The sequence below is a fragment of the Astyanax mexicanus genome, chromosome 20 (assembly GCF_023375975.1).
Source record: "Astyanax mexicanus isolate ESR-SI-001 chromosome 20, AstMex3_surface, whole genome shotgun sequence".
Classification (NCBI taxonomy): Eukaryota; Metazoa; Chordata; class Actinopteri; order Characiformes; family Acestrorhamphidae; genus Astyanax; species Astyanax mexicanus.
The window spans coordinates 29662144-29686314 of NC_064427.1; the positions used below are offsets into that span (position 1 = coordinate 29662144).

Below are 24171 nucleotides of genomic sequence, written 5' to 3' on the forward strand. Positions count from 1 at the left end.
AGAACATGCCAAGGTACATTAAAACTGTGCTTAAAAACCAGGGTTAAAACTTTATGAATATGAACATGTTTTCTGTGCATTATTTAAAGTCTGAAAGCTCAGCATCTTTTTTGTTATTTCAGCCATTTCTCATTTTCTGCAAATAAATGCTCTAAAAGAAAATATTTTTATTTGAAATTTGGGAGAAATGTTGTCCGTAGTTTACAGAATTAAACAATGTTAATTTTACTCAAACATATACCTATAAATAGCAAAATCAGAAAAACTGGTTCAGAAACTGAAATGGTCTCGTAATTTTTTCCAGAGCTGTATTATGGTTCACCAAATAATGTTTGTATCACTAAAGGGGATCTTTGAGAATTAAATCCTAGGTTATTATTTGTAAATTGAATGGATAATCTGATGAACAGGTAAGTAGTGTATCCTTCTCTTTTCTTTCAGAAGTACTGATTAACTGCAGTAGAATTTGATCTGGGCAGTTATTCAAAAAATATGTGAAACCAGAACCTCTATTCAGTGTAATTCTGCACATAAAGACTATTAATTAGTTGGTACATTTCCACTGTGTTCATGTGCTTTTCCTTTTTTTAAAACATGACTTCCCCCTTTCTGTGTTCTCTCGGGCTTCAGCTGCTGATAGCAAGCAGCGAGATCCAGGGTTCAAACCAGCTTTCTGCCTTTGTCCACTGGAACTCCCTGTGCCGTCAGAACAGCTTTATTTTTAAGGCTAAAATTACATCCCACAATTAAACACACTCCTGAATTGTGTGTGCTTGGTCTATCTGTATACAATCAACAGAACAGGTTCTGAATAGCACGGGCAGGCCAAAAGTAATGGGACAGCAGTATGTAAGTGTTACGTCAGGAGACAGCTTGAGAAAGCCCATACTTGTTTTAAGTTGTGAGGTGTTAATTTGATAGCACAAACAAATAACGTAACAAAAACAACTGTACAAAGAGATAATAGGTAGCTATAGCTAATGTAGAAACAGAGTTATATGAGTGGCAGTAGGTGCTGGACACCCACTCAGTGTTCCTGAGTGTGTATACCAGGCATGTTAAGCATCAGTATATACAGCTATGGATTGTAGCAAGAATGGATCGGTGCAGAGTTCTAGTTACCATCTAGTCATCTAGGTTTATAAAAAAAAAACATTAATTGACTGGTAGAGTCAGCTATACAGCTCTGGAAAAAAAAATAAGAGATCACTTAAAAATAGTGTTTTTTTTTTATTTTACCAAATTGAAAACCTCTGGAATATAATTAAGAGGACAATGGATGACCACAAGCCATAAAACCAAGCTAAACTGCTTAATTTTTTGCACCAGGAGTGGCATAAAGTTATCCAAAAGCAGTGTGTAAGACTGGTGGAGGAGAACATGCTGAGATGCATGAAAACTGATTAAAATCCAGGGTTATTCCACCAAATATTGATTTATGAACTTTTAAAACCTTATGAATATTAACCTGTTTCTTTTTTGTTATTTCAGCCATTTCCCATTTTCTGCAAATAAACGCTCTAAATTAAAATATTTTTATTTGGAATTTAGGAGAAATGCTGTCTGTAGTTTATAGAACAAAACACCAATGCTCATTTTACACAAACATATACCTATAAATATTAAAATCAGAGAAACTGATTCATAAACTGAAGTGGTCTCATGTTTTTTTCCAGAGCTGTACGTTCCTTATTATCTGTCTATCCACCTGAGAGAATAATAATGATGGTGATCTGTAGTTTTAGGTAATAGATAGTAGCATCTTTTACAAGTGACAAAATACAGTAATCAATATTGATTATATAATCATAGTTTCTGACACTGATTTGCATGACTAAACCATATATATGATATGATAAATGATATATCTAAAGATAACGGCTTTCCCAGTATAAACCCATTGAGCAATGCTTTATAGCTGCACTGCGAACAGTCACGGGGCTTTAAACCTGGTCACTGATTTCCTAATGGCACTCCCTCAAGATACTGCCACACCTCTGCAGCTGGAGGTGTGTTTTAAAAGCACTAACCTCTCCCCTCACTGCTTCAGACAGCTACACACAAACAGAGGCATCGCTAGTGGGGAAGCCTGCTATATGGAGATGGAGAGCCAAATAGAGAGAGGAAGTGCTAGCAAGCAAGATTTAATCAGTGAGTAAGATTTGGTCACAGATTTTTTTATGTTATCTCTCTTTCTATGTCTTTCTCTATTTCTTTTTTCTCTGTTTCTCTCTATTTTTAAGTCTAATGTCTGTTTGAGTAAAACTTTTATAATAGTTCTCCATAATAGATGTGTAAATACTATATAAAGGTGCATCTCAAAAAGTTAGAATATTATTAATAATCACATTTATTTTATTTAGTAATTCAAATAAAAAGGTTTTGGCAGTGAGAGCAGTGTGTCAAGTCCTGCTGGAAAATAAAATCTGTTTTTTTTTTTTTTTTGTATTATCTTTTCCCCTACTTTCACTTTTAATTCACTATGTATTTTCTATAAATTTCATACTTTTGCTCTAATATAATTTTTATGTGCTGCATCGTTACTTGTTATTATTACAAAAATGTTAGGACTCATTCCAAACCCACATTATCACTAAAGCCAGAGCAGTAGATGCTCTGCACTGTCACCGGTTTTGCTGAAGCTGCTCATCACTGAGAGAATCAAGCTGATCTTATGAAAAGATCACACTGCTCCAATTCTGCCTTTCAATCTGAGAACTTTCCACTGCTTTCTGTAATAATTACACTAATAACACAGTACTGTACTTTTACTTTCAGTACTGCAACACTTAAGTACAAAAATACTTCCACTTAAGGGTTTAAAGTTTAAAGAACACTTAAAGAACACTTCAACTTCAACTCAAATCTTCAACTACTTTTTTGCTAGAGCACTTGTACTTTTTAGATCTCTGATCTTTATACTGTTGTTGCCTGACACTTTTATAGTTAATAAACTAATGTTGCAGGTTGATAATCAGCCAGTGTTTAAGCTGGTTAAACTATGAGGTTAGCTTTATGTTGGATATTAGGTTGTTTTTTTCCAAAATGAATAACTAGTTTAGGTTTAGGTGAAAGAATAAGGCGAAAGTAAATGATGTAACTTCATGATGCCCTGAAAAATCTACTGTTACTTAAGGGTTAATTGGGCTTCCCACTTTTAGCTATTTACATTAGACCAGGTAATGAAGAATCCAGCTGTGGGAGGTTTTATCTCCTTATCTGCTAAAAAATATGTTTTAAATGAAAGTAACACACCTGTCTCGTTTACATTAAAGTTTGTACGCCTGATTAGAATCTAAATTATTCTGTTTCTTCTGATATGAGACATTTACCCCACCTGGGATTTAATTTACAGTTTTTTAAAAAGAAGGTGGTGGGTCTGGGTTTATTGGGTGCTCAGAACCCCTGAATCTCTGATCCTATAATCACCCCAGGTCAGCACAGCATCTAGCAGTAGATTTTAGATGGATACGTGGAAGATTATGGAAATAAAGATTTCATTTTCCAGCAGGACTGATTCTGTATATTCATATATGATTCATATATGATTCATATATAATAATATGCAAATTTTCTCATACTCTGACTTTTGGGTTTTCATTAGCTGTAAGCCATAATGATCAACAATAAAAGAATTCCAGTTTTTCTTTTTGAATTGAATTACTAAAATGAATGAACTCTTTTATGATATAATTTTTTTAAATACACCTTTATACTGTAATGTTACATATACACTTATAAAGCCAGTTGGGAAGGCAGATTTACTGTGCTGTTAGTCTATGGACACACATCAAATGCTGCTGTTTGCACAATTTACAGCCTCATGTCTGTGTTACCTGACATAAACCAGCACGCACCATTGAGAGACAGCACCTGCTGCACCTGCAGATCATGTTACCACCCAGACCCACAGATGAATAAAAACAGATGTAGATTAATATTAAAATTGCAGCTTTATAAACATTAATATTACAGGAATTGACACCATTATGCCTTATGGTCATTATGTGAATAATGTGACTTTTAGCCCTAAAAAATCTTTAAAAATGTATTTATTGTATAAAAATATGCTTGGGTCTCTGAGAGGGTCAGGTTAGGATAAATCTTGGTCAATGTGATCATCCTTACCGGACAAAATGTAGTTCACAATTGTACAGTAAATGGCAATTAATCTCCTAAATTAATGTATGATTGGTGGCGCAAGTCTGGAGCATAAGAAGTGAAAATGATTCCTCTATCATTATTTACTGCATTAAAAAGCCATTCAAAAGCCATTCACCACCTCCCTATTAATCAATTAGTCATTAGTACTGTTATCAGTGCAATTCACCTCGATTAAATTGACTGATGATGATGATAATTGATGTTTATTTACATTCTAGCAAAAATAATTCATACTTTTAAAAACTTTAAACACTTTTAAGATGACATTTTTTTTTAGCAAAAATATATATATATATATATATTGTTAGGTTTTTGTTTTAATCTGTAAATCACTCCATGTGTGGATTGTTTTGGGTGAGTTATTTGAAGGTAAGCATATTATTTTTAGTTTATTATGTTTTTTGTACAATATACCCTTTTTAATGTATTTTTATTGTTATGTTTATGGTTTGTCTTTTGATTTTATTGCAAAGTGTAACTAAAAATATTTTAAAAATCCACACAAACTATGGGGCATCTACCCAGACAAGGATTAATCCAGGTTATGAAGTACACAAGTCTCAGATTAAACTTAATCCCACCTGGTAATTTGACCTCAATTATTATTATTATTATTTTTTTTTTGCTTTTAGCATATATTAGGGTCTGGGACTTGTCATTCAATATTGATAATTATTCCACAGTTTGTTCTAACCTTGCAATGTGATGTTCTGAGTGCTGTTATCAGCCGGTATTACACTGTAACCGAAGCTCTCCATGTATTACCACATACACGTAATATAGCAACGATGCAGCGCTTACAAACCAAACAGCGCAGACACAAACAGAGCAGCAATGGAACTATTTTAACTTGTGGAGTGTTTATAACCAAACAGGTTGTATTTTCTCATCCTCTTTTAATAAACAGGGATTATTATATATTCACACACGCAAATGGGGAAAATAGTCTGTGTCGCCTGGGTGCACGTTTGTGTTCACTTGGCCACTTATTCTAGATTCCGGGAGATTTTATCTGACTTGTGGGAATCAAGGAGTCATTATTGATATGCGGTAGACTCCCACCACTTCCGGGAGATTTGAGAAGTCTGCAGTATTGCACATTATAGCACTCCCTATCTTGTATTATTGCTTATATAAATATTTTTGGTATCTATCCTACCAGGATTACCACTAAATAAAGTGGAATACAATACATATAATTAAACAGACAATATGGAGTAATGAGGTTTTTATATTGTTAACAAGTGCTCTTAATTTGTCAGGTTATAACAAATGTCGAAACCACACTGAGCAAGTATTGACTAGATTATGAGAAAAGTACATGACCCATCCACACTGTGTACATAATACACAGAGTAAACATCTTTGTGGGCTGTGGATTTCAAACACACACACACACACACACGACATGACCAATAGACTGCTTTTATGACAGTGATCAAGAGCTCCTTGGTAACAGAGCTGATACGTGACTTTCGTGAGACATACTTTGCTGCAGGTGTGAAGTTGAATTCAGTTCATTGTACTAGCATTAAGGTAAATCAGGGCCTTTTGCACCTTCCTTTATTTTAATTTCAGACGATAAACATTGAAACATAACAATAGATGATATAAGACAAACTTTCTTTGTCATTCTGACTGGAAATGAGAGGTTAAGAACTTGAAAGTTTAAGAACCTTGTGTAACTCAGTGCTTCCACACATCCTCTCACATCCTCTTTGACATACAGTACATCTCTATACCTGCGCAGATGGCAGGCAAACATAGCAAGCTGCCGATTTCTGTTGGCTTTAAAATTGAAGACTATCCTTAAACCACAGATACTTATAAAACACAGTAAACTAATTGGAACAGTAAAATAAAGGCCAGTTTTGACTCGAAAAGCTGAATATGTTAAAGCCCACAGAAGAACACAGCATGAGTACACTTTATATCCAGTATGTGAAAGTCCAATATGAGTGGTTAATATTTAGCTAAATTTAAGCCAGTGCTACCAAGACCACTAAGGATTGTGTAAGAGGAGACTTCAGGAGAAGTCTGGATCAAGAAGAAAATGAGGGTAAAGAGTGTAACTGTGCTTAAATTGGATTTTTTTAAAGCATAATTTTGGGGGAGTTGGGGATTTAGAGACCTCTCTGGTGAGAATGTGCTATTGCAGCTAGCATGCACAAGAGTACTTTTAAAGTTTTTTTTAAATTTAGGGCTCTCAACATTAAAGTATTAACTTTAACGGGTTATTTTTTTAAATGTTTAAAATGCAAATTAATCAGTCTTAATGAGTCTGATGATGCATCAGCAGTTTTATTTAGCGATATAACAGCAATGCTTACTGTTAAGTTCAGAAGGTCAATTACCTTTTGTTTATGCTGAAGTTTATGCCCTCTTTCTCTCTCACACTTGCATGCTCATACACACACAAACACACACACACACACAGCTGATTGCACGTTTACTCAATTTAAGCTGTTGAGTGTGGAATATGGAGCTACACTAGAATTTATTTTCTCCATTAAAACTCTTAGTTAAACTCAGTAACTCAGCACATTACAATATTCTCGTTTTAAAAGCAGCCAAACTACCCTAAGATATTATAATACAGTAAAAAAGGATCTAGTGTGTTCCCAGAAACACCCAAAAAGGGATTGGAACCAATAATACAAATATAAGTGTTTCTAACACAGATTCTTATATTCACATTGCACTAATTAACATTTGAATACAAGCCTTACAATGAATAACAGTACATGTTAAAAAAAAACATCCATGCTCATCAAAAATGTTTTTTTGAATATTTTGTTTTTGAACATACAAGAATAAAAATATATATATTATTAACCATTACCACCCCACCTATCATCCAGCAAAAAAACCCAGTTTAGCCTTCTCCAATTTCCTTTTAATGTGGAACCACATATTATGTCATGCTCAGTCTATGGAGTTGAACAGCTAAACATGCTTGGAGAAAAACACTAACTGACAATTCTAATAATTCAGCTAATTCAGCTAAAAATGCCCATATTGGCTAGTATTGCATTAAAAGTGATGGTGAGAGAGCGAGAATGACATCTGTTATGCTTTCTGGGATCACTGTGGCATATCCAGATAATATTTAAATTACTAATTTATATATATATATATATATATATATATATATATATATATATATATATATATATATATATATATATATATATATATATATATATATGTGATTTATATATATATATATATATATATATATATATATATATATATATATATATATATTGAATAGTTATTTCAATTCAGATCAACTTAATTTCAATGCTTTTTTTTTTTACAATATGATACCAGGTTTTCCATGTGAGATCCACATTTTTCAAAACTTCTTTCTGTATTTTGTTTGCAGGTGAGAATAAACGGGGTCTTGGCTGCTGTGGATGGATCCTTGTTGCTCTCTCAACATTGTTCACAGTGCTGCTCTTCCCCGTCATGATCTTTGTTTGCATTAAGGTACAAAAGTAAAACAAAGACTGACACAGACGAGTGGAAAAACTCATGTACATTGTTTTAAAATGCATCTTAGATAGCAGTAGTATTATTACTATTACTAAACTGTAGGTGGGTGTAACAAAGCATTGTCGCATGATAAATCGCGGTGAAAAAAGTTATGATGTGTATCATGGGAACATACGATTCAATGTTTGTTGTTTATGAAATGTTATGGAGTCTGATTGTTTGAATGTTGCAATCTCGCTAGTGTAGATCAAAGAACCAGTGGGCGTAAGCAAAGGGCTTTAGCCACTGAAGCACTGAGCACACAAGCACTTTGTTTGTTTTGGTGGTGGGCTCACTGTGGTCACTGCACAAGTTTTGGCTCTCCAGGCTTTAACTTTCGTGGGCCAGGAGAGATGACACCTCCTCCACCCAGCCCTCACAAGCCAAAATGAATGACAAATTTATAATAAAATAGTACAGTGAAAAGTCAAATATTAATACATTTTATTTACTTTTTTCTTTTGTAACTGTCCACTTAGAGAATTATAAATTGATTAATTGAGAAATAAATCAGCACAATAGTTTATGTTATGTTTATGCTTAGAACAGTACAGGGAACATTTGTTTCCAAATGCATTTTTCATTGTTTATACACTCAGGAAACGGGAATCCAGAATCGTGAATTAAATTGTGCATCGTTACACCCCTACTAAACTGTATTGATAAGTTTATTTTGGTTATGCAGTAGGATTTGTATCTTTAATCTGTAGAGAGAGCTGATTGTATGTTTTATGAGATACATGTATGCTTTATTGCTCTTGTACAGATTGTTCAGGAGTACGAACGCGCTGTAATATTCAGACTGGGCCGAATCACAGCCAGAAAGGCAAAGGGACCAGGTAAATACAGGATATCTGCTATTAATGTCACTTTATGTCTAAAGTGCAATTTTCTTTTATGAATGTACTGCATATTTCATATTATCACTGAGTGATAATCAAATCAGACTGATTTACTGAGAAATTGTACAGCTACAGTACTGTAACAGCGTAGCGTTCCTATTTATTTCATGTGCCTAATGTTTTTCGTTAGGAGTATAGTAAGAATATAATACATTTTATTCTACAGCACACTATTACATTCTTACATATAAGGACTATAAATACAGCACTTAAGGGATCAAAAATATTTTTATGCCAATAAATCTACTATTTAAATAAAAGCAACAGAAACCTACATTAAGTTTGATGTAACTGTTTTCTTCCCACTTTCTTGCTTTACCTCCAGGTATCTTCTTCATTCTTCCCTGCACTGATTCTTTTATTAAAGTGGACATGAGGACAATCTCATTTGACATCCCTCCCCAAGAGGTAAATTGCACTACACACACATTTCTGATGGTGGGATGTTACTGATAAAGAGACAGTACTGAGAACATTTTAGCTATTGGAGAGGTAAATATAATGCAATGTATAATGAGTTGCCTCATTTGTTGACATACAATTACACCATGTGATCTGATGTTGCAGTAGTACTGAAAAACTTAAAGAGGATGTTTAGCCTAATTTTAAACACACCCATACTTAGTGAAGTGTTAAAAATAAAAATAGCTCATTTCTAAACTCAAACTATGTGACTGATATCCGTCAATACACAAATGAATTTGTTTAATGAAAAATGAAATATTTTGCCATCTTTGAAACCATGTATTTTATCTTCTTGACTGCATCCTGTTTATCTTAGATCCTGACAAAAGACTCTGTGACAGTAAGTGTGGATGGTGTGGTCTACTTCCGGGTCAGTGATCCCATCGCTTCAGTGGCCAACGTGACCAATGCTGATTACTCCACACGCTTGCTGGCCCAAACAACCCTGAGGAATGTTCTGGGCACTAAGAACCTGGCCGAGGTTCTGTCTGACCGTGAGGGAATCTCCCACAGCATGCAGGTGAGAGAAAGAAAGACAAGTACATGATTACTGATACTGAACATAGTATTTAGAGTTTTTCCTGCTCCAAACACACCTGATCAACTAATCAGCTCATTAACAAGACCTTTATTAAGTTGTCTATTTAATGGGTCCCTCTAGTGGAAAAGGGAATACTGTAATTCCTGCCCTGAACCTTTCCTTCTGTGTGAAAAAGTGATCTCCGACCTGTTATATGGAGGCCTACATTGTTTTCTGCAATGTTTATTATTTATCTGCTTAAGAGAACACTAAAATGTGCAGGACAGTGATCCTCCAGGACATAAAACAGAAGATAACTGCCGATTGCCAATTCTAATCTACATCACCTGGGGCCTCATTTATAAAACTCTGTGTAGCTTCTGGAGTAAATGTGTGCGCACAAAAAAAAAAACAGGAAATGGCGTACGCCCATAAAAAAGTGTTAAAAAAAGCGTACGCATACCTGCATGTAGTTTCCTCTTTATGAATCAGAACCTGCTTATACATGTGCGCAGATGTGCCGCCAAAATTTACTCGTAAAACGTCTATATAAATTACTTACTGAATATTTAAATGTGGGATTTTCCATTCATCCTGAACAAAAAACTAGAGGAATGCGCTGCAAAGAATTGAACATTTTGGAGACCGAAGTAGAATTCCTTGTTTCGGAGGTCGAGGAGAGGAAGAATGTGTTGTTTGGTGGCAGTTAATAATAAGCAGTTAATAATAAAACTCCACAAGCCGAACTGTTACTGGAAACCTAACTCGACTCATTAACCAATCATCATCATTCACAAAAAAATGTCATGATTCTACAAATCTACAACTACAATAATAATATTAATAATAATAATAATATTTTTTTACAAGAATAATAATTACAATAATGAAAACAGTAATAATATTTATATATAGCACCTTTAGAATTTTAAATTGTGAAATAAAACAAACCACATAGCATTAACATAAGCATAAACATAATAAAAGCAAAATAAGATATGGCAAGCATTGAAACTTTATACATGCAGACAAAATATATTTGAACAAGTATATATATAAATATTTTATTTTATAAATATTTTATTTTTAAGTTTAAAGTTTATTTTAACTTTAAACTTTAATCTTACCTTTTTTAATATTGATGTATGCAAAATGAATGAATATACCTGAGGAAGGTTTACGCATTTACCTGCAATTCTGCACTTCACCACATGATGTCACTAATTCCCGCTCTCTCCGCAACCTTTGGAGGGATACGGACGCCTCAAACCTTTACGCCAAGTATTTCTTAATAAATCACAGTTCTTGCGTGAGTTCTTGTTACGCACGCACATTTCAGGCCTGTTTTTATGCGTACGCACCCTTTATAAATGAGGTCTCAGGTGAATTGTTAACTCTAAAATGCTCTGGTGTGTATGAGTATGTATGTGTGTTTTTGCACTAGTATGTATCTGTGTTTATGTCTGTATGCCCATTATGGATTTGCACTAATTACTTTTGCACTCCTCCAACTGGACGGTTATTTCCGGTTGGGAGCCACTTCTGCCACAGTGCAAAAAAGATTTTATAGAATGTTAATTTGTAAAGCATCCTTGGGTCTATTGAAAAATGCTATATAAGTGTAATATAATTAATTCATTCTTCTCCTCATCACAGTCAACTCTGGACGAGGCCACAGACTCATGGGGCATTAAGGTGGAGCGGGTGGAGATTAAGGACGTAAAGCTTCCTCAACAGCTACAGAGGGCTATGGCTGCTGAGGCAGAGGCGTCCCGCGAGGCCAGAGCCAAGGTCAGTCTCTTTCAGCAGAAGATAAAACTATGAGGAACACAGTTATTTCTCACTAGAGAAGAAGAGTTTGGTTAAAATACTGAATTTGAATTGATCTTTACCTAATGTATATGCATAATGACAATCACTGAGTGTAATTAGGCTACAAACTTAACTTTCTTTTACACAAGAAGCATCAAATGCAATTGAGTACTACAAAGACTGCTCAATTAAACAATGACCTAACTATGACCTAAAAAATTAGGAACAAATTTGGGAATATTGTTGTGAATCCTAATTAAAACAACATTTTAGAGATTTTAGAATGCATAGAACCTTCTGATTTTGTTCTTTAGGGAATTCATCTTACTATTAAATGTGACTGTGACCCTCCCACGTTTGCAGTGTGAGGGGAGAGCGCTGTATTTTCCGTCCTTTAAATTCTTTTTAATTATCTGTTTTCTTAGATTTTAACATTTTTAGCTAATCAGAGACACACTTCTGTTTAAAGAAAACAACAAAAAACGTTATGCTGGCGCCCCTGTTCGTAACTAACCTTTGCTGATCTTCTTGGATACCAACACTTTGGTCGCTCTTATTTTTTTAATGTTTTGGTTCATGCAAAACATTAAAATCTTATTTGAGCATCCAGGGCGTATATCCTATTACAGTCGCATTGTAAACTACCTTTTAAAGAGGTTAGGATTTGATTTGCAGATTTCTTGTGATTTCTGGCTGTGCAGGCTTGTATCAAATCAATCTGGAAACATTCTAGATATTCTAAAAATTAAAGTAGGTATAAATTGTAAGGCCATGGTAGTGTTTATGTGTGCAGCTAGGAAGGCAGTTCTACCTCTACAACCTACAACCATGTAACTTAATGTTAATCCATAAACTATTAGTAATTTATCAATACCAATAGATAGCCAGAATGGCCATATAATCTTACATTTTAATTAGTCTCTTACTGTCCTCTAACATCTGAATGTTGTGTGCAGGTGATTGCAGCAGAAGGAGAGATGAATGCATCGCGGGCTCTGAAGGAAGCTTCTCTGGTGATTGCCGAGTCTCCCTCTGCCCTGCAGCTGCGCTACCTGCAGACCCTCAACACCATCGCTGCTGAGAAAAACTCCACCGTCATCTTCCCTGTCCCCATGGACATCCTGGGCCATTTCCTTAAAAAGTGAAGTCAGATATCCATGGATCCTCAATTATAAACATGAGTGTTTACACTGTGAAAAGTCTATACATTTCTTAATGAACTTTTAGGGATTTTTCCATTTGAAGCTGAGGAGGAACCTTCAAGAAAATCATTGAACAACTTGAGAGGTTTCTCTACAGTTTCAAATTGAACACACACACACACACCTCTACCTTTTTACTGTAGCATTTTACTAATTCACGCATTTATTCCATATTCAGCTACTGTACAGTATGTATTGTAATAGAAGTGTGACCATATAGACAATACCATTGTCTACATGGTAATTGGCATGGCATTGCATGAATATCATGAATGTTTGATTAATGTAGCATTGCAGTCATATTGGAAATGTGCCTTATTATTTTTCTCCACATAATATTTATCGATTTCTGTGAACTTTCAAACTTTCACTTTTGTGTTGAAAAGTCCTATTTTTATATATATATATTCATTATACAAATAAAATGCATTTAATGAATCCAAGAATACAGTTTCTTCAAAATACGTCATATTTGAACTATAACTAAAATATAGGCCCTTCTTCCGGAAAGAAAATGGTGATTCAAACATTTTTGGAGGGAAAAAAAGATAATTCAGAACCTTTGGTACAAAATGCATCAAAGAAGATAAAAAGTGGCATAAATAAGCAACATGAGGGATATAGGTCAAGTAAAAGATCTCTAAAACCACCTAGTGCTTTTTTGGTTACAGAATCAAAGAATTCATTAAAAAAGTCATGTCCTTAAGTCATGTCCTTAGCGGGAGCTAAAAAATCTCAGAGTTTGTGTTGTCCTCCTCGCTGTTGTCTTCAGAAGCCAATATGCTGGACTCCTCCACATCCAGTCGCAGCCATAGAACGCAGCTACAGGACAACAAGAGAGAAACATTCAGAGTTTAGTCGTTTTGTACTACATTTGTTGCAATAAGAAAACGTGTAACTTTTGCTTTAAGGTGAAATATTTCTTAAATTCTATTATTGCTTACCCGATTAGAGTGATTGGTATTAGGGTAACACCAGCTGCAAGGAGGAAACTGAACCCTGAGAACCAGGAGATAGTAGCAGCATAAACGCTGCTGAACACTGGGAACGCCAGGCCCATACTCAGCATTTCCACAAAGGCCACACATGCAAATAGAGCACCTGCAAAAAAAAGAAAATCACTCCAGAGAATGATTTATTTTCCTCATTGATGGAAAACCTTAAGACTGCTGTTGTGTAAAAGAGGGGTATCTCCTGGGTTGAGGGTGAAATGTGCATCTCACCTTGCTCAGAGCTCAGTGCCAGTTTGGACATCATGGCGCGCATCACAGGAGCAGGCATCATGGACAGGAGCAGAGGCAGACGCACTGCAAGGCCACACAGAGCACATCAATGACCAACAGTTATGATTTATGCATGTTTAATCTCACTCACAAGATAACACCTTGCGACATACACAGATATGCTATGCATTAATATCACAGTCATGGTTTTTAATGGTTCATAAAAATCAAATGGATCTTCTATGGAATGCCTTCAAGATCCATTTGAAACCATTTGAATTTATCTATGAATTATAGATAACAGATTCAACACATTTCTAACCATTCACCATCCAGCCATTCATTCAGATTTACATTAATTTATTCCAAACAAACATGGGTCAGTCAATTCAAACATCAATCAAATCCATCCATCATTCCTTCCAATCATCCATCCATTTATCTACACCCCCAAAACTGACCGAGGAACATGAGCAGCGTAGTCTTAGCGAAGGCAGCCATACTGAGACCGACAGCGATAGACAGCAGCCCCAGCAGTGCGATAGGAGCATCAGGCAGCCATCGAGAGAGCAGCGCCACACCAGTGAAACTGCTCAGATAGATCAGCGTGGACAAAGCAGATCCATAGCTAACGAGCACCTCGTTCCAACACAGCGGAGCATTCAGCTCGTACAGGATAAAGATGGACATGCCACCCATATTCGACACCTGAAAAATATTTAAAGAGCTCATGTCAATAATCCCATATATCTGATTTATATATTCTGATGACTGTGATGTAATTAACTAGAACTGTAGTCCTAATACATATTTTATTGGTTAATAAATAAACTGAGATTGTATGATAGAGTACATTTATTCAGCAACTATTAGAACTTCTTTGCCTATACAAACAAAAGGCAACTTTTAGCTCTAAAGAAACCAAACTTAAACCAATAAAAATCTAAACGGACTGAGAACAGCTGTCATCTCTTTCTTTCTTTACATTAATTCTAACAAACTAAATTATACTGGTGACTTTTAAAAAAAAAAAAAAAAAAAAAAAAAAACTTGGATTTATCCTTGTCATGGGTTTCTTTTATTCTTTTCTTTTCATGGCGAAAGAGCGCCATCTACCCACCCAAAGAGAGCAAGGCCAATTGTGCCCCTTTTTGCTACACGACCAGGATTCTACCCATTTTGACATTTTTAGAGTTACATTTTTGTATATACTTTGACTGTTCTTTTTGTCCCTATTTATCACTGGTTTGACCTTGGTGTTTAACTTTAGCATTATGTTGGATGAACAGAAACCCAATTGGATTGATTTTTTGGATGAGTTCATGAGGCCATTTTTTAAATCCTAGAAACCAGTATTTAGCAGTATTAATTATGGCTCCACTAAAATCTTAAAAGCAAACTATGGACACCAAACATGTATTGGCTTGGCTTGGAATATGGTATAATTATAAATTTAAATGTGATTTGGCCTAAACACTGCTTCTTTCATTTTGAAGGCTTGATTTTCTGATGTGATGACCTTGTAAAAGATGTATGCTGTCAGAAGGAGCAGCAGCACTGTGCGTCTTCTCCGTGTGGAAGCAGCAAACAGCAGATAGACGCCTTGCAGTCGCCCAGTCATGGCCTGAGCCTGGGAAAGACGAGGTGGCTCAATGACGTAACCAGGGCTGGAAGGGCTGGGAGGCAGGTTTTGCCCAGGAGGTTCCTTGAGAATTATGAGCACATACATTAGGTTAAGCAGATGAAGTATAGATGCACAGAGGAAAGGCCAGCTGAATCCAGCTGCTCTGATGAAGAAACCAGTACACAGAGAACCCAAGCCAGAGAGGACACCTAGGACCATGTCCAGACGGGCCATTCTAACAGTCTTCTGTCCAGCCAGCTCTTCTCGGCAGTAGTCAGCCACGTAGGAGAAGCAGCCTCCTATGAGCGTGGTAGGACCTCCCAACAGCCCAGTAAGGAAAGCGGCAGCCAGAACATAGCTGAGGTTCAGTGAGAATCTGCTAACTATAAAGTAGTGGAAGGTGAAGAAAAGATCGCCCAACAAGGGGGGTACCATGGCCGACTTCCGGCCACCGTAGTCGCTGTAGGACACCAGCAGTGGTGAAGTGAACAGGCTGGGTAAGATGAAGCACAGCTCGCTCTGGAGGAGAAAGTGTGATGTCTCTGTCTGTACAGCCTGCAGAAACACAAAGAACTGGATGAACTGAATGAAATGGTGAGAGCACAGAGGCATCAAATAACCAGTAATTAAAAAACTAAAAGGGCCTTATTTACTCAGCTCTGCAAACTATAACTACCTAGAAGAACCAGTTATCCAAGATGTAAACGACACAAGTTATCCTAGAATATGCGTAGCCTAGATGTGCAATGAATGTACTATGCAAATTGTTGCGGACATACTATGCAAACTGAATGATTTTTCATAACTTGGCACACCACTTCTAGTCACGAAGGTGGATGCCCTCAGTTTTTAAATATCATCAAAAGATCAGGAGAATCTATAGTTCCGAAAAGATTCACTAAACATTTATTACAACACTGTTCCAGACAGTTGGACCTTCAAAAAAACAAAAAACAAAATCAAACCCTATATTATACTGTGCTCTAACTGGCTGCCTGTGTCCTGCAGTTTGACCGGCTGCTCTCTGATTGGCTGATACAGTATCCTGTATACTTACTGACTGCCAGCATGTACAGTAGCTGTGTTCCAAAACAAAAAACAAGCACATACTGAATATAATATATAATATTATCTTTCAATACATCATTTCATTTAGGATGTGACCTGCTGTAGGCTGAGGTTGGTGTAGTTGCTGGAGCAGTGGGACTGGTTTTGGTTGGATGGGTACGGGTGTCCACTCAGCTGCTGCCACAGTCTCCTGTAGATATACTGCTGTAGCAGTGGGTAGGTCATAAACATGGAGAAGGCATGCAGGCCCACCACAGGTTCGATCAAACTCACATACCCCATATTAACTCCTGATCTGCTCTAAGAATGAAAAAAAAAGTATATAGATTAGATAAAAATGCAAAATATTTGCAAATAAGATTTTGAGTTTTTAGTGAGGTCAAATAATTAGTTACCAAAAGTGATGAATAAGGTTTAGATGGATTTTATATAATGGTAATCGTTGTAACAGTTTCCTCTTTCTTCACTATACATATGGTTCTTTTAAGAATCACATGTGTTTAGATTTCTCTCATAAAGTATTTTCAGAGTTCAGAAATAAAACTGATAAACATTTGTCAATGATATAAACTGTAATTCCAAGTATACAGTTCATTTATTTATTTAACTGTAATAATTCAGTAATGACAATAAAGCCTTTTATTATCAGAATAACATGCAGGCCAATACAGAAAAAAGATCATCCCTGTGAGTCTTACCTGGAGTTGCTAAGATTGGACAGTCCACTTGTTTCCACAGTTTCTTCCTTTCATTTGTATAAACTTACCTTTTTCTCCACATTGTTTGAATAAATATATATAAAAAAGATGACTTCAGGAAATGCCTCCTATTCCTCATTTTGTCAGTGAAAGAAATGATGGTGAATGATGGTGAGTTAAAGCAGGTAAAGTAAACATTCCCACTCCAAGTCTCCAAGATACTGTTTGTATTGGGTTTAGTATACTGTTTCTTTAAGTTTGCTAGCACCACCTAGTGGTAAGTAGGTGTATATGACCTAGCAGGAAGTAGCAGTCTCAGGAAGTCCTGTTTGGCCTTGTACCTCATGGAATGAGCATCTGCAGAGCAATCCTCCCCATCCTCCCTTAAAATTCACAAATACAGCTTCATCTGTAAGTTTTTGCACTGTTAAAAGTTATATTCATGCATTTTAGTTAGTATTTTCTGTATTAGAGTTCTTGGTTTCTGATGATATGCTTTTCATTGTTAGCTACATACAACTGTGTTAGACATATTTTACAGTGTTGCTCTAGTCCTTACTAGCCTGTATTTTGTGTTCCTTTTTGCAGTTTTACAAAGAAATTACATATTTTCCTACATTAAATCCTGCCAAATACAACAATGTGTCTGTTCCTTGGAGGATGCAAGACTGGAAAATATTGTTATGTTATACTAGCTGTTTAGCTGAAAATACGTTGCCTGCAACAACTTTTAGTGAGGACAGCATAGTAAAAAGATGAACACTTGGTGTGGAGTTTAAGACGATTGTGGGATAGACAAAGCTGCACTACCATTCATCGCTATGGAGGCCATAGACAGATCAGAAGGTGCTCCAGCTCAAGACATAAAGAAAGGCTCAGAAGATGGCGTTGAAACAGGTTCACTCCTCTCAGACATTCGCTCCAGGAAATCACGCTCTTCACATTCATCACGCTCATCAACAAGCTCTAGAGTCAGCTTAGAAGCAGCAAGAGCCCGTGCCAAAGCAGAGGCAGCTAAAACCAGGCTGGCCTTCAAAGAAAAGGAAAGTGAACTCAAGATTGAGAAAGCCAAGCTAGAAGCCAAAATTGACATTATAAATCTTCAACGGGAAGCTGAAGCTGCTCATGTAGAAGCTGTTGTACTGGAGTCAGCAGCAGCAGATATGGATGGCACTTGTCACATCAAAGAAGCTGAGCTTCTAGACCTTCAAGAAAGTGTGCAAAAAAGAACAGAAGACTACGTTAACCACCATTCCCTAAATCACTTTCCACAAGAGCTTAAAGAGGAGAAGGATGTTTACTACCCACCACCGCCAGTGCTCACACCTCAACTATGCACCCAGACACCTGTAAGGGAGAAGGTGGTCTATCATCCTTTATCTCCAATAGTCAGAGTCAATCAAGATTACATTGGTCAGAGTGGAGCCCACTCGCAGGTTATCAACAGGAGACAGATCTACCAACAAAGTGATATGAAGCAGTTTCACAGAGATTTGCCACAGCAGAGAAGTTATGACCAGCAGCACAGTGAGCAACCAAACAACCCATCATTCTCAGCAAATGCAAACCATAATGCTACAGCAGCTGATCTTGCCAAATTCCTAGCAAAGTACCAGCTTGTTTCCTCAGGATTGACAAAGTTTGACGACTTGCCTGAACATTACCAAGCATGGAGGGAGACCTTCATCAATACAATTGAGAATCTTGAGCTATCACCAAGTGAAGAAATGGATCTGTTGATTAAATGGCTGGGTAAGGAGTCAAGTGAACAAGCACTCAGACTAAGATCAGTTAACGTAAGACAACCCTTGCTTGGTCTTAAGGCAATTTGGGAGAAACTGAACAAAACATATGGCTCTCCAGAAGCAATAGAGGGAGCTCTGTTCAGTAAAATAGAGAACTTTCCCAAGATCCATAACAGAGACAATAAAAAGCTACAAGAGTTGGCAGACTTACTGATGGAACTGAATGTTGCCAAGAGTGATGGATATTTGCCAGGGCTAGCATACCTTGACACAGCACGTGGAGTACAACCTATTGTTGAGAAGCTTCCCCTACATCTGCAAGATAAGTGGTTATCTCAGGGAAGCAAATACAAGAGAGAACGTAGTGTTGCCTTTCCTCCTTTCTGCTTCTTCAAAGAGTTTATCTGCAGAGAAGCTGAAGAAAGAAATGATCCTAGTTTCAACACATCCACTCTCTCTTCAATGTCTTACAGGAAAGACAAGTTAGGTCAAATGAAACCTGTCTTCGTCCACAAAACAAGTATATCATCATTTGATACAGGGTCTAAAGCAGAGAAGGCAAGCAACACAGCAAGTCCTGATAAAATGTGCCCCATGCACCACAAACCTCACTCACTGAAAAAATGCAGAGGGTTTAGAAGGATGAGCCTTGATGACAGAAAGAAGTTTCTAAAAGAGAACAATATATGTTTTCGCTGCTGTGCTTCTACAACTCACCAAGCAAAATCCTGTGCAACTCCCATCAAGTGTAAAGAGTGTGAGAGTGAGAAACACCTTGCTGCTCTTCATCCTGGTCCTGCACCACAGTTATATCCAGGTTCCTCCCCTTCATCAGAGAACGGCGGGGAGAGTTATGACACAGGGCAGCCAGCTATCACATCAAGTTGCACCGAGGTATGTGGAAAAAACTTCAAAGGCAAGTCATGCTCTAAGATCTGTCTTGTGAATGTGTATCCTTATGGCCATTGTGAGCTGCAGAGAAAAATGTATGCCATCCTAGATGACCAAAGCAACATGTCTTTGGCTCGGTCAGAGTTTTTTGACATATTTGGCATTCAGGGTACAGAAATACCATACACACTCAAGACATGTGCAGGGATAGTGGACGCAGCTGGCAGAAGAGCCCATGGATTCATGATAGAATCTGTAGATGGAAAAATACCCATCCCACTACCTACACTCATTGAGTGTAATGAAATACCCAACAATAGGTCAGAGATTCCAACACCTGAAGCTGCATACCATCACCAGCACCTAAGAAACATAGCAGACAAGATCCCCCCACTTGATCCACATGCTGACATCTTGCTGTTATTGGGAAGGGACATCATAAGAGCACACAAAGTTCGCAAACAGTACAATGGCCCTCACAATGCTCCATATGCACAAGAGTTGGACCTTGGGACAGTCATAATAGGTGATGTATGTATTGAGGGTGCTCACAAAACAGATATGTTCAACAGAGTGAGTGTCATGAAGACCTGCATCCTCAGAAATGGTAGACCAACTTGCCTTACTCCATGTGAGAATCAGATGCATGTGAAAGAAATCTATAGTGTCAGTGAAAATGGCATGCATACTTCTCAGCACAAAAACACACACAGTGCATCAGTAGCATCAAACCAAGACAACCTGGGAAAAACTGTCTTCTGCACAACTGAGGATGACAACCTGTTTGCTCACTCCATAGAAGATCTTATCTTCCTTCAAATCATGGAACGAGAGTTTGTCCAAGATGAAACAAAGAGCTGGGTTGCTCCCTTACCGTTTCGTCACCCACGGAAACGTCTTCCCAACAATCGAGACTATGCTCACCACCGTCTTATGACACTGCAACGAATGTTGGAAAAGAAGCCTGAAATGAAAACGCATTACACAGAGTTCATGCAACAAATGCTGGACAACAGACATGCAGAGTGTGCACCACCACTTGAAAAAGGAACAGAATGTTGGTATCTCCCTACCTTCGGAGTTTACCACCCCCAAAAGCCAGACCAGATTCGTGTAGTTTTTGATTCCAGTGCGAAATACAATGGAATCTCTCTGAACGACATTTTACTTTCTGGACCAGACCTTAACAACAATCTCATCGGAGTGTTGCTCAGATTCAGAAAAGATTCTGTTGCTGTAACAGCAGACATTCGTCAAATGTTCTACTGCTTTGTGGTGAGAGAAGACTGCAGAGACTTCTTACGGTTCTTGTGGTACCAAGATAATGATCTCAGCAAGGAGGTGATAGATTACCGTATGCGTGTCCATGTTTTTGGAAACAGCCCATCACCTGCAGTAGCAATCTTTGGCCTGAGGAAGGCAGCAAAACATCAAGAGGATACTTATGGCAGTGATGCTGCTCACTTCGTTGAGAGGGATTTTTACATGGACGATGCGCTTCGATCATTTGTAACTGAGGCTGAAGCTATTGATGTTTTGCGTCGAACACAACAAATGTTAGCTGTGTCAAACATAAAGCTTCACAAGATTGCTTCCAATCGAACAGCAGTGATGAATGCATTTCCTGCAGGGGAAAGAGCAAAAGACATCAAAGACCTCAACCTTTCTGTGGATGATCTTCCTGTCCAACGAAGCCTTGGAATCAAGTGGAACATTACATCTGATACCTTCACTTTCGATGTGCCTGAGAGTCAAAAGCCATTCACACGTCGAGGAGTGCTGTCAGTAGTGAACAGTCTCTACGATCCATTGGGTTTTATGGCACCAGTCACCATTAAGGGCAGATTGCTTCTCAGGGAGTTTTCAACTCAAGAGTGGGATACATCTCTTCCAGAGGCCAAGTATGATGAATGGGAAAGATGGCATAAATCATTGTCAGCACTGAAGGAGGTACAGATCCCACGCACATATGTATCTTTCTCCACTTCCATGGCACATAACACAGAATTATGCGTCTTTTCTGATGCTTCAGTAAAAGCAATATCTGGAGTGGCTTACTTGAAGGTCACAAATGAGCATGGTCACAGTGAAGTTGGCTTCGTCTTTGGGAAGTCCAAGCTTGCTCCTCAGTCCGCCTTGACAGTCCCCAGATTAGAGTTGTGTGCAGCTGTGCTGGCTGTCGAGATTGCAGATCTCGTGATCAGGGAGATTGATCTGAAAGTGAATGCAGTAAGATTCTACACAGACAGCAGAGTTGTGTTGGGATACATACACAACAAGACAAGAAGATTTCACGTCTATGTACATAATCGTGTACAACGTATTCGACAGTCTGCACGGCCAGAGCAATGGAGTTATATTCCCACAGAGTTAAACCCTGCAGATCATGGGTCCCGGTCTGTTCCAGCTGCTGAGCTTGCAAACACTAAATGGCTGACTGGTCCGGTCTTCTTAACCAAGCCAACAAGTTCCAAAATCACCACTGAAGATGACACGACATACAACCTTGTAGATCCAGATTCTGATGTTGAGATCTATTCCAAGGTAACAACCCTCACCACACAAATTGAAGGACACAAGCTGGATTCAAAGAGATTTGAACGTTTTTCTAAGTGGAGGTCACTCACCAAAGCTGTGGCCCGCCTCTTGCACATCTTACAATGCTTCTCACACCCATCAAGCAGTCGCACATGTGTTGGTTGGCACATGTGCAAGGATGGCTTGTCAGTTGCTGACATCACCAAAGCAGAGCATGTCATTATAAAATGTGTGCAACAAGAATGCTTTTCAGAAGAGTTGAAATGCATCAAGTCAAACTGTGCTCTTCCCAAAACCAGTCCTCTCTATAAACTTCATCCTGTCATTGACAGTGAAGACCTGCTAAGAATAGGTGGACGCATTGACCGAGCTCAAGTTGAAAGATGGGAAGCTCATCCTCTTATCATCCCAAGCCGCCACCATATAGCAACTCTGCTTGTCCGCCACCATCATGAATGTGTGAAACATCAGGGTAGGCACTTCACTGAAGGTGCAATTCGTGCTAGCGGTCTGTGGATAGTCAGAGGAAAACGTCTCATCAGTAGCTGCATCCACAGGTGTGTCACGTGTCGAAAGTTGCGAGGAAGAATGGCACAACAACAAATGTCTGATCTACCTGCCGAACGCCTGCAAGTAGACCCCCCATTTTCCTATGTAGGACTTGATGTCTTCGGGCCTTGGGAAGTCCTTACACGTCGTACCAGGGGTGGTCAAGCCAGGGACAAAAGGTGGGCAGTTTTATTTACATGTATGTCCACACGTGCCATTCATATTGAGGTAATCGAAACCATGACTTCCTCAAGTTTCATAAATGCACTCAGGAGATTTTTCTCCATCAGAGGCCCTGCTAAACAACTTCGATCGGATTGTGGGACCAATTTTATTGGAGCATTCAAGGAACTACAAATGGATTCACAGCGTCCCTGTCCTCATAGTGTTGAAGACTACCTCAGTCAACAAAGATGCACGTGGGTTTTTAACCCACCTCACTCCTCCCACATGGGTGGCACATGGGAGCGCATGATTGGCGTTGCGCGACGAATTCTGGACTCCATGCTCCTCAAGGTTGGACCTTCGAAGCTCTCTCATGAAGTCCTTACCACCTTTATGGCAGAAGTCTGTGCCATTGTAAATGCAAGACCACTAGTGCCTGTATCCACTGACCCAGAATCCCCCTTCATTTTAACCCCTGCTATGTTGCTGACACAGAAAACCAGCACATCCCTTCCTCCTGCTACTGAGTTCACAAAAGGAGATTTGCTCAAAAACCAGTGGAAAAGAGTGCAAGCCTTAGCAGAAACTTTCTGGGCTAGGTGGCGACGTGAATATTTGAGCACTCTTCAGACTCGACAGAAGTGGCAGTCGCTAAAACCCAATCTCAAAGCAGGAGATGTTGTTCTGATGAAGGACTGTCAGGCAAAAAGGAATCAGTGGCCGATGGGGATTATTGTGAAAGCCATACCCAGCAAAGACGGGCTGGTAAGAAAGGTGGAAGTCAAAGTGACGAGGAATAAATCGGTCAAGATATTCTCCAGACCCATTGCGGAGGTGGTCCTGCTTTTAACAGAAGAGGCAGGAAACTCCTACAAGACTCCCTCTTAAGACGTAGACCTCTTCTGCATAGGACTGTAAATGATAGGTGATACTCGAATGCTGCGCAGTGACTCTCTTAGTACAGACTAAAGAGTGTTGTTTTATGTGTATAGTGGCATGTTAATATGCCAGGCGGGGAGTGTATTGGGTTTAGTATACTGTTTCTTTAAGTTTGCTAGCACCACCTAG

At 38.1% G+C, this 24171-nt stretch overlaps 2 protein-coding genes across 3 annotated transcripts; one reads left to right on the forward strand and one right to left on the reverse strand.

Moving 5' to 3' along the window:
- The first annotated feature begins 2037 nt into the window (after positions 1-2037).
- stoml3b (stomatin (EPB72)-like 3b) lies at positions 2038-13040 on the forward strand. The gene is made up of 7 exons (XM_007252463.4): positions 2038-2151; positions 7553-7656; positions 8468-8540; positions 8929-9011; positions 9385-9588; positions 11245-11379; positions 12357-13040. Exons 1-7 carry the CDS (start codon positions 2097-2099, stop codon positions 12543-12545), a joined length of 843 nt encoding a protein of 280 aa, XP_007252525.1. The 5' UTR covers positions 2038-2096; the 3' UTR covers positions 12546-13040.
- Positions 13014-17438, reverse strand: LOC103043328 (solute carrier family 46 member 3). Of its 2 annotated transcripts, none has more exons than XM_049469017.1 (7): positions 17216-17438; positions 16614-16812; positions 15345-16004; positions 14287-14533; positions 13826-13909; positions 13547-13703; positions 13014-13424 (listed from the first exon to the last, which is right to left on the reverse strand). In XM_049469017.1, the coding sequence occupies exons 2-7, from the start codon at positions 16797-16799 to the stop codon at positions 13328-13330; spliced, it is 1431 nt and encodes a 476-aa protein (XP_049324974.1). In that variant the 5' UTR covers positions 16800-16812; positions 17216-17438; the 3' UTR covers positions 13014-13327. The 2 variants fall into 2 exon arrangements, with proteins under 2 accessions (XP_049324974.1, XP_049324973.1); XM_049469016.1 differs by having other exon boundaries at positions 16614-16817.
- Between the last annotated feature and the right edge of the window lie 6733 nt (positions 17439-24171).